Here is a 15,523-nt window from a genome sequence, read left to right as displayed (position 1 = left end):
TTAAGATTTTCTCTTTCCCTCTGCTTCTGTTCTCCCCAACCCCCATTTCTCTCTCGCTCAAAAAAATGATGAATATTTAAAAAAAAAGAAATAAAATATTTGGGCATGTTTCAACTTTATTTCTGATAAAGCTGCCTTTTTTTGTTGTCTTACTTCAAGATACTTTCAGGTTTTAAGAAGAACTCTGAATATGCATTATTTGCAGTAACCATCCATTCAGTATATTTAACAGATATATTTTCGGGGCCTCTATTTGCCCAGACCAGCAAGGTGCTGGAGTTACAAGGCATAGTCCTTTTCCTCAAGGAATGTAATATTCTGCATATGACTTTTTCTTTTTACTTTCCTATGAGACTTTTAAAGAAATAATGAAGCGCCTTTGAATATCTTCAGTTTTTATCTCCTACCTAACCAGCCTCACTTTAGCTTTTTTTAAAAAGCACTAAACATAGAATACATTGTTCTCACATTAAAAGATTTATTTACATTATTCCATAATGTGTTCAGTGCAAATCTATGTGCGAAGTAGCTAGCTGTGTGCCCAGGATACTTTTCTGGTTTATAGGAAGTAAAGATTTTCCTAAATGTGTGTTTGAACGACTTGTTGCAGTTATCCATTTACACTCTTATTTTAGACGACAGAATACAACTATGTATAAAATCATTGTTAGATGGAAAAGTATCTATCCCATCGAAGATTTGGGATTTCAGATTCCATTGTCCTATCTTTGCCTCACCCTTGACCACTTCGTCATGGTCAACCCACTGGCAGCTCCATCCCCTTACAAGAAAATTGGGGAGGTGTCATGTCCCTTGGACCTGAACAGAATCTTGAGTCCCACATGATGGTGGCCCCCTAAAGTATCAGTTTAAGAAACAGAAGCCAGAAGGATGACATGGTGGGTCTAATGCTATTGTGTGTTGTGGGGGAAAGCCACCGGGACCAGAACATGGCAAAGCTGAATTGAAGGCTCTTACCCACACCAGCTTCCATTCCTCTGACTTGCAACAAATCACTTTAACTTCTCTGGGTTGGTTTCATTCCCTGTTAAAGTAACAAAACAAAATTTAATTTAAAAGAAGAAAACAGAATGAGAGCAATGATATTTACTACCTCCTTTTTTGTTACATAAACTTATATTGATGATGGACTTACAAAATTGGATTCTTATCAACTGTATTGCTCCCTACAAAAATTAAGTAGTCTTATTGTGGTTGTTTAGCAGCAGAAGTGGGGCTTCTCGGTTTATATATCATTCAGGTGTAGTCTGGGCAAACATTGTTTCTATAATATATTGTATAATTATGGCACAGCCATTTTGCAAATGAAATTTTGTAATATATCCCCTTGCACATTAGGAATTTTCTGCCTCCGGTGACCATTCTTAGCTTTTGTGACCATCAGTCATGCTGCTGGCTCCTGGATGTCTTATGGGGACAGTGGGGCAAATGTGTATGCCTGTCCTGTCCCGCTGCATTTGTGTGAGGTGGCGCAGTCTGTAACTGGATCATTGTTTGTTCCTGTGGATCAAGTATTTTAATCCTATTTAACCACTCAGCATCTGGGCTTTGCATTTTATATCGTCATAGGTAATATGATCTGAGAAGAAGTAAAAGTATTGCTGTTATTCGTGATTCCATTCCCTCTTAAACATTATGTTATGGGACGATGGATTATCTCGTGTATCTGTTGGGACCAGGACTGTCTCTGTTCCATGACATGGAGGAAGCTGGATGAAGGGGGGACACCCAAGTGCTCTGTGTCAAAGTCGGTAAGACAGGTAGCCTGTCTCGGTAGGGTCACTGTGCACCAGAGAGGATGAATTGGAAGAGGTTCCAAGGTCACACACAGGAAAGTGAGCCCGAGACAGGTCATCAGCTGGAGAGGCAAGATGAAAAATTGAACTTGAGGTGTAGGGTCACAGCAAGGAGGTGAAGGAACCAGTAAGCCAGGAATAGCAAGCAAGATGATGGAACGTGGGAGGTGGTCAACCAGGTGGGTGGTTCTCAATCTAGGCATTAGTAGAATTATCTGGAGGGTCTATTAAAACAAACAGTGCTGGTCTCCACCCCCAACTTTTCTGCTTCAGTAGGTCTGGGGTGGGGCCCAGTAATCTGCATTTCTGATAAGTTACCAGGTGATGTTAATGAGTCTGATTTGAGAGACACACCTGGAGAACCACTGTTCTAGATGAATCCCAGAGATGAGTGATGGGGCCTACAGTGACTCTCCATGAGCTCCTTTGATTTTTTTTTTTTTTTTAAGATTTTATTTATTTATTTGAGAGAGAGAGAATGAGAGACAGCACAAGAGGGAAGAGGGCAGAGGGAGAAGCAGACCCCCCGCTGAGCAGGGAGCCCGATGTGGGACTCGATCCCGGGACTCCAGGATCATGACCTGAGCCGAAGGCAGTCGCTTAACCAACTGAGCCACCCAGGTGCCCCATGAGCTCCTTTGATACTTGGTTGGATGAGCTGAGTTTGTTTAAAGGGTTCGGGACAGAATAGACAAATATAACCTTTGGCTTTGTTTTTTTTCTTTTTTTCATTTTAATAGGCTTTAAAAAAATAAGATCAAATGCAAAACTCAGAGTTTATGAGGATGTGAACTTCTTTCTGAATTAGAATGTAAAATAAGAACTTATATTCTTGCCATATAAACATACATAGGGTATGATGCTGAGCGAAATGAGTCCATCAGAGGAAGACAATTATATGATCTCACTCATATGTGGAATTTAAGAAACAAAACAGAGGAGCATAGGGGAAGGGAGAGAAAAATAAAACAAGATGAAATCAGAGAAGGAGACAAACCGTAAGAGACTCTTAACTCTAGGAAACAAACTGAGGGTTGCTGGAGGGGAGGGGGGGTGGGGGGATGGGGGCCACTGGGGGACGGGCATGAAGGAGGGCACGTGATGTGATGAGCACTGGGTGTTATGTGAGACTGATGAAGCACTGACCTCTACCTCTGAAACTAATGATACACTATATGTTAATTAATTGAATTTAAATTTTAAAAAAGGAAAAAATTCTTTATGAAAAATGACGTATTTCATAGTTTTGTAGTTTAGCAGCTAGGACAATGCTCTGGTTAAAGGCACATGCTCTGAAGACAGACTGCCTGGGGTCAAATCACGGATGCACCACTACCTTTGTGCCCTGAGGACACAGGCTCCTTAAATTCTCTGAGCTTCCTTTGTGAAGTAGGGGATATTTCCTAATCATATAGGGTTCTGGTGAAGATTCAGCGAAGTAGCATATTTAAACTTACTGGAGTGCCTGGCACATGGTAATTGCTCCATAAATGTTATCTGCTATTGGACACCAAAGTGAATGATTTCATTCGCAAGTGTGACTTTGTAAATACTTGGTAGTAATCCCAGGTTACGCCTGATACGTTGCTGTCTGTACTGTAATTCATTATAACTTTTCTGCTAAGAATAGCCCTGAGTTGGCACGAAGTTATAAATTATATGTAAACAGTGTGACTCAGAAGTCAAAGTGGATTACAGATAGCGAAGGATCTAAACTTGCCTCTGATGGATCACTAAACTCTACCTCTGAAACTAATAATACACTGTATGGTAATTAACTGATTTGAAGTTAAAAAAAAAAAAAGATTAAATAAATAAATAAGTAAAATAAACTTGCCTCTAGAACGTTTCAGAGCGAGAAGGAAGAACACCTTCTATGGCATAGGGGTTAAAAGAATCAAGTCTGGGACCGGATTGCTGGCTTTTTCTTCTGACCCCACCCTTTACCAGCTCTGTGACTTCAAATAAATTATTTGACCTCTCTGTGCCTGAGATTCTTCCTCTGCAGAGTGGTAATAAGAGTGTCTGTCTCCGTGGGTTGTTATAAACGCTCACGTGAACACACACGGTCCTGTGTGGAAAGAGTTTATCCTCTAAAGGAAACATGCAAAGTGCTTGGAGTAATGCCTGGCACAAAATGAGCTCTAGCCAAGGGATTGCTGGTACTCATATTTGTGTATGTGTGTATTTTGGCAGGATTTTGATTTTTACGGGAAAATAAATCACAAAACTTGAAAAAAAAAATTTTTTTTTTGCCGTCAGGTTAGTAGAGTTCAATACAGTTTTGTCTTACCTAAACTATGTAAGAAGGAAAGCCTCCCACTCCACCCCCACTTTCTTAAAAATACAATAGGCATTTTGGGGCGCCTGGGTGGCTCAGCCGTTAAGCGTCTGCCTTCTGCTCAGGTCATGATCTCAGGGTCTTGGGATCGAGTCCCGCATCAGGCTCCCTGCTCAGCGGGGAGCCTGCTTCTCCCTCTGCCTCTGCCCCCCACTCGTGCTCTTTCTCTCTCTCTCTCACTCTCTTTCTCTCTCTTTCTCAAATAAATACATAAAATCTATCTATATAAAATAGGCATTTCATGTATAACCCAAGTTAGTACTTTGAAGACAGTCTAGCCTTTAATGATGTTCTAGTGAAAAAGAAGTCCCTTTCTTGCAGAAGAACTCTGTACACCGTGTCATGGACTTGGCCACGGCCAAGTTCTGTGGTCTTTGCTCGGTGCATTGTCCCTTGGTCTTGCTCTGCATTGGACAGTCCTGACCCCTGAGTTTTTGCACCTGCCCCTCTCCTGGCAGTTGGTGTAGACCCACCCTGCTGTGAGTCCCTGTTCCTGATTTCTCTGGGCATGTGTGCCAGAACCCAAGTCCTGGGAGGGCTGCGTTCCCAAGGCTCCTCTTCGCCCTCCCGACCCTCGCCACACCTCTGCTGTTGTCCCGGCGCAGGTCTAGGTCCTGTCCCCAGAAGCCTGCTGAGGTTTGCCCTGGAATTCCTTCTCACCACATCGAAACTCAGCTCCCGGGGTTGCAGCGTCACCACACGGGGCTCAGGCCTTGGGATCAGCTGGTGGCTGCTACCTCTGACTCAGCCCTTTGCATTCCTTTCTTTAACTGCAAGTTCTGCTTGGTTTATTCCCCTGATGTGGCCTCACTGTTCCCCACCCTTCTAGGTCAGAACCTAAGAGATGTTCCCCCAGCAGGTGCTCTTCCCCGTTCATCTTCTTCAGCCCCCCAAGCCTTGGCCCTTTGCAGAGCCTTCCTGTGTCCACTTCTTTCAAGTGCAGGTGCTTCTGCCTGGCTCTCAGCAGTGTCTGTCACTTACCTTTAAAGCTGCAGGTCCCCCCACCTGCCCCGTGTCCCACTTGGGCCCGCTTGCACTCTGCTCCGATCCGGTGTTTTGCAGATGTCTTTGCAGAATCCCGTGCACCCGCCTTGTATTCACCGTAGCCTCAAGCAGCCAGGGCCTTACACCCAGCGCTTCCCGTTCCTCGTGCGTGGCTTACGAACGCGTGTGAGGTGTGCGGCGGCTGTTTCTCAGGTCCACAGACGCAGGGACTGTTCTTGAAGCATTCTGAAATTAGAGCCAAACGTAACATAGCATCTGGAATCTCAAAAACACACAACCGCTGAATAGTACCCCCAAAGGAGACCAGATGGAAAACAAGCCGCTCAGACTCCTTATTTGATAAATGAGCAATGTGAACACCTCAGATGCATATTTTTAAATGTTATATAATGTTGTATATTTAGATTTACGGGTACCTTCTATTCATGGCAAGTGGTTATCTAGTTGCTATTTACATTGATACAAAGTTTTATTTTATAATACATTTGCTTTTGATTAAAAATACTAATTTAGAGGGGCTCTTGGGTGGCTCAGTTAAGCATCTGACTCCTGATTTCAGCTCTTGATTTCTTGATCTCGGGGTCCTGAGATCGCGCCCCACCTCGGGCTCCGCTCATCAGGGAGTCTGCTTGGGATTCTGTCTCTCCCTCTCCTCTGTCCCTCCCTCCCACTCACTTGCGTGTGCACGCATGCTCTGTCCCTCTAAAAAAAATTTAATTTAGAGAAATATTAAGCAAATAATAGTACTCAAAGAAATATGGCACCAATTGTAAAGGTAAAACTTTTACCTTTGAAAACACTGCAAAACATTATGTTTACAGTCTGCACTTAAATGATTATTGATTGGCTGATCGTTCACATCTCTCTTCCTAGCAAACAGCCCTCACTCATTTCCTATAAGCCCCCTATGACCAAATGAGCAGACGGGTAATTCTCACGGCTCCACTTTCAGCGTAAGGTCTGGGGAAGAGAGGAGGGAAGGGTCAGCCGGGAGACGTTGTCTGTTGGCACCCGGGAGGCTGTGCGTGGCTGAGCTCGATGGAGGTGGCCACAGACCCAGAGCTGTCACTCATGTCCTGGTTTCCAGAGAAGAGCTCCTGTCAGCCCCCGTGATCCTCCAGCACTCTCTCCCACGCAGAATCGAACTGGGCAAGCGCAACACGTTGAACACTGAACAAGTAAAAACTATACATATATATTGCAAGTCCTGTCCGCACAAGAACATTTGTGAAAGGGAGAGAAGCTTTTGCATGTCCCTTTCTTCCCTCTTCCTTCCTCTGTTATTTGGGACACTTTGCCAGCCACCCTGGGCGATCCCACCTTCCGGTGGTTTCCACCAGCGATTCAAGCCTCCCTGACCAGGCTCGCTGAATTAGAGGGCCTCAGAATAAACTCTCTGCGGGAGAATGCAAATAGGCTGTGGCAGGAGGCCCACTAATGGCAGGGTCTGAAGAGCCAAAATCTAAAATGCGAAGAGCTCTGGATATTGGGAAAGATAAAACAACAGACCTACCCAGAGTGAGGTCAGAGTTCACAGGGGAAGGGCACAGCGCCTTCGAGACTACACTTCAGACACCAGCTGCAGATTGGGAGGGGGTACCCGTCAACCCATACTTCTTACCAACTGGCTGTAGATTCAGGGTTTCCCATAAACCCATCGGGTTTGATAATTTGCAAGGACGACTTAACAGAACTCAAGAAAGCGCTATTGTTACAATTACAGTTTTACTGTTAAGTTTGTGCAGAGTACAAATCAGGACCAGCCAGATGAAGAGACACCTGGGATGAGGTCTGGGAGGGTCCCAAGCATGAAGCTTTCACGTCCTCAGGACGGGTCACCTCCTAGCACATCTGTGTTTACACCGCGGCCAGAAAGTTGACCCAAGCCTCTGGGACCAGAGTTTCTCTCGGGCTTTCATTCTGCAGGTGTGACTGATAGGATCACTGACAGTGCGACTGGACCCAGTCCCCAGTGCCCCTTTCCTCCAGGGAGATTGGGAGGTCAGGCTGATGTCAGGGCTGCAAGCTCTAACCCTCTGACCGCAGGGTTGGTCTTACTCTATCGCCGGCCACTGTCCTGAAACTGTTCAGGGGCCCACGGCCCACGTTGGTTGGCTAATCACCTCATTAGTGTAAACTCAGGTGTGGTCCCCAGGGCCCATCATGAATAACAAAGACCCTTCAGTAACCTGGGAAATTCTAAGGGGATAGCCTTCCCTGCTAGGAACCCAGGACAAAGACCAGACAAGTTCTTTGATACAACACACAGAAAATAGAGTAAGAATGAGGCCTTCAAGGGCGCCTGGGTGGCCCAGTCATCTGCCTTCGGCTCTGGTCGTGATCCCAGAGTCCTGGGATCAAGCCCCACGTCCGGCTCCCTGCTCAGCTTGGAGTCAGCTTCTCCTTCTCCCTCTACCTCTCCCCCTTCTCGTGCTCTCTCTCTAATAAATAAACAACAACAAAAAGAATCGGGCCTTTAAGTCACCAAAAACGAAGGCGAAGAAATAATGATTTTTATGGTGGAGAAACCACTGGGAAATGTTGTTTGAATTACAAATAAGTGGTCACTAAGCACCGTGAGATTCTTTTATGTGTTTCGTTCACTTGTCCATGCTTGCAACGATATTTATTGAGTCCGACCTGTGCTCATCACTGAAGCCATGCCGTCACGCTGTCAGGGTAAAGAGAAAAAGGAAAAAAAAAAAATTTTTTTATATTACATGGAAGGAGGAACTATTTGAAATTATTTACTTATTTTCATATTGATCTGAATGAACCCGAGTTCTGAGATAACTGTTCATTTTCCTTGTCACAAATTATGTTAAAGGAGCTCTCCAGGTACAAAGTATTTTGCAGGGGTCTTTTGTGTGGGTCTGCAGCAGCCGGGCAGGTGGGCGGTCACAGAAGGAATGTGGATGTTACTTGTTGAACCGGAAGGCTGCCGTTTGGCCTTCTGCTGTTAGACAAAAATCAGGAGACGTGCTTTAACATGTGATGTTTTTAAACTGTTCTTTGTTTGCTTTCTTGTAATTGGAGCAACATACTAATTTCTACCAGTTGTGACTACTAACAGAGAGCAATCACCTCACAGACTTGTACCGAAGAGACGAGACCATCCAGGTGACGGGACACGGCCACGTGCAGAGTCCTCGCTTCCCCAACAGCTACCCCAGGAACCTGCTCCTGACGTGGCGGCTCCAGTCCCGGGGGAAAACCAGGATACAGCTCGCCTTCGACCACCAGTTTGGCTTGGAGGAAGCCGAAAATGATATCTGTAGGTAAGTGGGGCACACTTCCAAGGTGAAGAAGAGATGGGTTTAAGGCATCACACCAGACTTCCCTTGGGGGAGGCCCCGAGGACCTACCCGAGGTGTGTCGTCCCCCTCCTTTTCCCAGAAAGCGTTTGCGTCTGTCCGTCCTGGCGGATGGAACACACTGGAGTGCCGACGGCCTCTGCAGAGGGCCTGCTTACCTGGTGCCTCTCCCGGAAATGCAGGCCCACAACTGCCAGAGAAGGGGGCCCCCGGAGGCCCCGCTCCGGCCAGACCCCGAGCAGCCTTTGTGAGCAGGTAGACGCATCCAGGGTCCCACGTCACCTGCAGACAAGTCGGTGGCTCTGGTGCAAGCCTGCGCCCGGCTCCCCTCTGCCCAGCTCCGGGAACTCAGCCCTGCAGCCGTCCCTGGTGCATAGTCCTGATCGCCCCCCGCGCTGGGACAGGGTGATGGCGAGGCCCGGGTCCCGGCCTCACACCTGTCAGCCCCAGGCTCTGGGAGCCCCGCACGGTCTGTTTCCTGTCCGTCCTGGGTCAGCGGTCGACGAAAACCGTGCCTGAGAATCTTCTCCCTCCCAAGCGTATTTATCAGAGAAAGTCCTGGTTGTTCCTTGAATGGTCTGCGCCCAGCATCATATTCACCTAATTAGCACGCACGAGGCTGCCGAGGGTTTTGATTCCTTCCTGCACCTCACCGCACGCACTCCTTCTCCGTTGCCGACGCCCTGCCCAACGGCTAAATCCTTTTGGCGGCATTATTTCCCTTTGGCTCGGAAAAAGAGGGTGCCTCAAATCTGGCTGTCCTTTGTTGCATGTTTATTATGCTGACAGCTTTTCTTATGTGGCTGTTGTTTTCAAGAATAACAGCAGTGACGATTACTTTCTAGGACCACAGAGGGTAATGTATGCCAGAAATCAGAGACAGATACAGGCGGAAGAGCCCATTAATATTTACAAAGAGAACAAACTCCAGCAGATCTCGTGTCTTTTCAACCTTGAAAGGGAGAACTCATTTTCTGTGCTGGAAAAAAAGATGGTGGGAGACTTTTTTTTTTTTGGAGACTGTAGGAGGTGATGATGACCCAGACGGGAAGGCAGGTCTCTGCTGCTGAGCTGGGATTTTGTTCCTGGTAGGGAGGGAGCTCTTTCAGCACCCAGGCCTTGAAAATAGAAGACACTAGAGTGGTTTCCTTTCAGGGCCCTTCATCAAAATCCAGTTGCTTCTCCAAATTTATGGAGGCAGGTAGAGAAGTATGATGTGGGAAAGGGGAGAGGAAGGTGGGAAGGAGACACATCAGAGCCTCAGACCCTCCCGAAGAATTAAAGTGATGCTCTCTTGACTTCATCCAGAGTAAAAATTAGACTGATGTTGTGTTTTCAAAAAAAAAAAAAAAAAGTGAAAGTGACCTATGGTGTTATTAGCAAAGTTTCAAGTATACTCATGCTTTGTGCAGTAACTATGATTTACACACATTGTATATAAAATGAAATGCAGTTGATTTCCTACCATCTGTTCCAAAGCCTCCTTGATGTTTACTGTAATATTGTATTGCTTGAATAATGATTCTTTGTGAGTGCTTTTCACCTTCCAAGCGCCATAAAAACATTAAGTAATTAATTTACACAACACCCAGGAGATAAACAGCTAGTAAGTTTGTATAAACCTCTTGTTTTGCTCATAAGGAAACTGAGGCAAAGGAATTAAAGGACTCGTAAGTCACTTCAACGAAAGGTAGTCATGATACGGATATTGGATAAGTTGGGTGGGTGATAAGTTGGGTAAGTGGGTGATAAGTTCACCCACTCCTGAGACTACCCTGCCCGATTCGGTAAGAGCTCTGTGGTGGGTTTCCTTCACATCCACCTGTGATGTTTCTCACGCTGATTCCTTTTGGCAGTCGTGACAGAAGATCCACGGTGCGTTGAGCTTGCAGCCGCTCCTCACCCTAAGTGTTCATCCTCTGCATTGTGACCTTAGCATCCCGTGTCATTTGGGGAGAGGCAGGGACTGATGCCCAGAACTGAAGGTCAGGTAGTTCAGCTCACCAAGTAGACTGTCCCAAGATTTGGGATGTCTGAAAATAAGGGAGATGATCCCTAGAAGATGTACACTGTCACTGAAGATGTTCTACTGTGTGATGGAAAGGTTATATGGAACATTCAGAGAGGGACTGTCCCCTGTCCTTAACCTTGGCATTCTGTGTTTCTCTGCCCTAAGTCAGAACTGAAGCTGTGGTCTTCAGCATATCCACACACTGGTTTAAGCATCCCAGATATTTCCAGTAATGGTTAGTGCACATCCCTCCCCAAAGTCATAATGCTTTTTACTACGAAAACTGTCCTATTTTATGATATGATCCTTCCAAAAGACAGTTTCCAAAAAGAGAAAATATTGATTTATTTTATTTTACCATGTATTTTCTATAATGGGATGATGTAATGTGATGCTGATTCTATATGCTGTGTAGATACAGGTCCTTTCTTAAGGAAGCACTGCATGTGGTGAGTTAATTCAAAGTGGGAATTTGTTTGAAAAACTTTATATAGTAAATATTTGGACATATAATTAGAGCTATATCTCCAAAAATAGGACAATAGATGACAATAGATTATAGTTACTAGTTCTCCTAGGAGACCCTTACAAGCCATATGCTCAGAAGGTGGCCCATTTTGATTACTGATGATTTGGGAATACTCATGGCTAAACGTGCACAGGGTTCTTTCAGATTATTGAAGTTTGAATTTGAAAAACTTAATCCAAAAAACTAGGTTTCCTTTCAAAATTTCAGTGGGCTTTAATTCTCATTTTAGTTAGTAGGTCATGAGAAGTCACATATGTTAGTTTTAATTTCTGAGTAGAAGTATGAATTTCAAAGTCTACTGTAATCAAAATACATTTATTTATGTCAAATTGAAACTAGGTATGATTTTGTGGAAGTTGAAGATGTATCTGAAACCAGTACCATAATTAGAGGACGGTGGTGTGGACACAAGGAAGTTCCTCCAAGGATAACATCAAGAACAAACCAAATTAAAATAACATTCAAGTCTGATGACTACTTTGTGGCTAAACCTGGATTCAAGATTTATTATTCTTTTGTGGTAAGTAGCCTAAACCACCCTGTGATTAAAAGCAGACACTGGTTTCATGAAGTATGGAGATATTTTCTGTGATTAAATGCAGTGGTGTGAGGGTGAACTTTATTAATTCTCGGTGGTATGCTGTGTTCCTACCCTACGGCCAACACGGTAAAGCTTTCTTCCGTAAGGAACACCATTGTGGATTGATTAAGTCAACCCTTGGGTCCACACCTTTTGAAAGGAAGCATGGTAATTAGAAAAAGTAAAATAGTTGATAGTAAGGCAGTATTACCTCTGATTCAGCTAAAATAGGATAAATGTACAGCCAAAAAAAAAAAGGTAGTTGAGAGTTGACCATCTTTGGTTCAAAAAGTTGTCTATGTAATTCCAACCCCAGAGAAGAGTCTGAATGATTTTAGTTTAAATTCTGATCCAGACTGGGGAAGGGTCTATGTTATGATCATAGAGCCTCAGAGGGAGCAAGCCTCTTGAAGATCGTAAAGCCTCAGTCCGGACCCCAGAGTTGCATTCTGTTTGCTGCACTCGTGCTCATGTGTGATCTCACCTCTCCTACAACACACCAGCCGCCATCCCCAACTCTAAGTGGTTCTGACTGGGGGAAATTGCTCAGCCTCTTATTGAGTCAAAATCTACATCGTCGTTAATTCCGGTCACACGCCGTCAGGTATCTGCTTTACTCACGCGGTCATTAATAAGACACTAGAAAGTTCCTGCTCATTGTCAGACGCTCCGATAGGTGTCGTGGCTACAAAGGTGGGCAGGACAGACAGGGTTCTGGTGGGGATGACAATCAGTCACAAAGCCATGGGGAGTGAGAACGATGAATAATGAGTTAAGCTCCGGGAGACACTGGGATAATTTTACCTATTTGCTGTCTTAGATATCCATGAGTCCTTCATGTTCATAGCATGATGCCTTTTGTTTTCCCATGAACACATTTTATTCTGATTCAACTTGACTCTGGCCCTTTTCAAAGTATGGATATCAAAATAGAACACAACGCTATGAATGGAGTCGATCTGTGTTTTTGCTCCCCTCTTATGTTAAATTTTGAATGGAAAAAAACCTTGCTTTTTACGGCTGATGTGGGTGGTTGTTTTTTGTTTTGTTTTGTTTTGTTTTTTACATTATAGTGAGTTATTAAATACTAAGTGAATTCTACATCAGAATAAATGAAAAAATAGCATGAGGTGACACTGATTCCAGTTTTAATTTGAAAATAATCCATCAAGCAAGATTTACATTATTACAAACACACAGTGCTGCTCAGCATTAGAACTGAAGTGTGACCCTTTGATTTCTACATTTCTTTCTTTTATGTGTCCAGCGGTGCATCTCTTCTCTGCTGTTCATGGACAAAGCAGGCTTGGCATGTTGGAATGATGATGGATAGGCTTAGTGAAGGACCTTTTTTCCCTTAAAATACCAAGCACTATTCCTGCTAATGGATATACTTTTTGTAGAACTTTGGTTACGACTACATCGAATGGTCCGTAAGTCAGTTAGAAATACCCTAACTCTAATACAGTGTCTCTAAGGCAAAATAATTCCTTTTTTGGTTTTGTTTTTGGTAGAAAAGACAGTACAGGTATGGATTTAGGGAAGAATGAATTCTCCTGTTGGAGGTGTTTGGGGTTATGGTGCAGGCTCCTCACTCATTTACTAGCCAGTGGTAAGTGGCCTATTGAACAGCCTCTGTAGTCGGCATGGAAACTGGCGTCCTTCCCCGCTCTTACTCATTCACCTCCACCAGGACACTCAGTTGTGGGTTTTAGGAATGACGATAATGATCACTTCTTTGCGTATTTCCCTGCTGACCTCTTGGTCTGCATTCACTGAGAATAGCTCCGGGCTCCTTTTCTGCTCCTAAAAGCTTCTGACACTGAATGTGACCACCTAGAGCCAAAATGCTTTGGTGGCTGAATCCCTGAGCGTACCCCTCAGGTGTGTGTAGACTGTAGATCTCTGTGGCTTTTGATAAAACTTCCATTTGATTCTTGCTCAACAGGGATAGAAGATCACTATGGCTGAAGCAGTGTATTGGGAAGATCATTTTATTTGTGTTTAAGTTGTACTTGCAGAGACTTCAAAGCAGTGTTTATAACAGACTCTGCAGAGACCGGGCTTAAAGCCTAAAGTTGGCCGACTATAAGCTAATATGGAGACAGGGGGATTAAAAATGGCAAACCCTCTTTAAGTGTTATCTAAATTATTATTTTTACAATGTTACGCTGACCCAGAAAACTTCTTCTAAGGGTTTTGCAAACCCTACCTTCAGGCATGGTAGGTTCCGGGGACGTTTGAGCCTGAGAGTAGTTCCTGAGGAGTCGGAGTTCACTGGGAAGATGGCAAGTAGCCATCTCGATAGATCATGACCACCTCCCTTCTCTTCTCTTCCTTTTCACATCTCTGCTTCCCATGGAACATCTTTCTTCCTCATACCTCAGTGACCCTCCGGGTGTACAGGGACGTTCTCTGGGGCTGTAAGTAACAGGTGCCCAGGACCCCAAGAGCCCTGTGCACTGGAATCAAATCTACATGGTCTCGGCTCCTATGTTTGGAATACCAAGTCCAGTGTTCATCTTTAGTCAGTTTGTCATTCCAGCAAAGTGTGGGAGACTAATGGTTAACATGAGGATCACTTATTTTTCGTTAGGAATGGTTCATGTATTACAATTGTGTTTGATAAGCTTGGAATTCGACCTTCCACCTTTTTCTACAGCACCTGTCACAGTCTCTTTTAGAGAAGGCTGTGTAGCCTCATGGGACCAGCTTTGCTGTAAAGCTCCCTTTGGGTTGAATAAGGTTTCCCTACTTACTAATGGTCTGATATTAAACAAGTCTCTTACTCTTTGCTTTTACATCTATAAAAGGAGGATAATAATTGGAGTTGGTATGTGGTTTTTAGATGGTAACACATACTTAGTGGTCAATAAATAATGGCGTTAATGATCCTGCATTTACCATCACTAATTGTGTACATATCTGTCTCTTCAGATTAATGGTATCAAAAAAAGTTCAACTGAGTAAATTTTACAGATTTTGTTGGCTTTATTCAATGATTCACTCATCAGGTAGTGTCCAATCTAGCAGACAGGAAGGGGCTCAGAGGAGGTGTGCAAACAGAAAGACTTTTATGGCAGAAGGCAGCAGGAATAAGGAAGTTATACTCGGCAAAAAACTGAGTTCATTACTGCAAGGTTACTTTTCCTTGGAAGATAGCAGGGGTCTATCAGGCAGATTGTATAACTAGTGTTGATCAGGAGATTCCTGACTGACTGGTTTAAGATTCCGTTTCTGGGAAAGCCAACAGTATAATTAAGTCTCAGTTTGGTAACATGGAGCTTAGCATAAGTGACTCCATTTTAAGCCTGTTGTCTTATTTTCAACAATGGTAATGAACTATTCAAGGGTAGGACAACTGTATTCCTGTGGGTATTCTACACATGCCTTCTACAGGTTAGCTAGTGTATTTGTTGAGTTGACTCTATCCTGATAAAATATGATTCAATAGAACTGCCTAATTTCATTTTTTGCAGTCCTCCTCAGCGTTCTTTCCTTAATTTTTACTCTATTGAGAATAGGTAAACTTCAGAGGGCACAATTATTTTCAAATACTTGTTAGCAAGATGTGATTGTCTAAATAAATGAGGTTCTCCCACCTTAAATCCAGTTTGTTGGGGAATGAATGGATGGGTTGTCAGGAATCTGTTTTTGAAGACCATTAAGTAGGTTATTGGAAAGGTATCCAAATACAAGGCTCCCAGTGGATGCTTTTCAGAGAAGTCAACAACCATGGGTGTGAATTTCAGCTGGAGAGTGAAGAACTCCATTCACTTTCTTTGTAAAATGTGTGGAAAGTCTTAATTTGCACAGTCAGATAAAAAATTGTTGGATATTCTGAACATGTATTGGGACTCTGGCCACACAGTCGGACTGTGTATATAGAGCCAAGGATGGTCAAGGTCAGGGTGGTGATCACACAG

General features: G+C 44.0%; 1 protein-coding gene across 2 annotated transcripts in view; it reads left to right on the top strand.

The window, feature by feature from the left end:
• Positions 1–15,523, top strand: part of PDGFD (platelet derived growth factor D) — a 224,662-nt gene that overhangs the window by 143,432 nt on the left and 65,707 nt on the right. The window contains exons 2-3 of one of the 2 annotated variants that reach the window (XM_032428108.1): positions 8,255–8,441; positions 11,357–11,537. In XM_032428108.1, coding sequence (XP_032283999.1) covers positions 8,255–8,441; positions 11,357–11,537 — 368 coding nt within the window. Of the gene's footprint in view, positions 1–8,236; positions 8,442–11,356; positions 11,538–15,523 lie in introns of both variants that reach the window. The other variant, XM_032428107.1, reaches the window with a different exon arrangement.

The sequence above is a fragment of the Phoca vitulina genome, unplaced genomic scaffold (genome assembly GCF_004348235.1).
Source record: "Phoca vitulina isolate PV1807 unplaced genomic scaffold, GSC_HSeal_1.0 scaffold38, whole genome shotgun sequence".
Classification (NCBI taxonomy): Eukaryota; Metazoa; Chordata; class Mammalia; order Carnivora; family Phocidae; genus Phoca; species Phoca vitulina.
The sequence above is the reverse complement of the archived record's forward strand: the minus strand, read 5'-3'. Positions and strand labels throughout refer to the sequence as shown.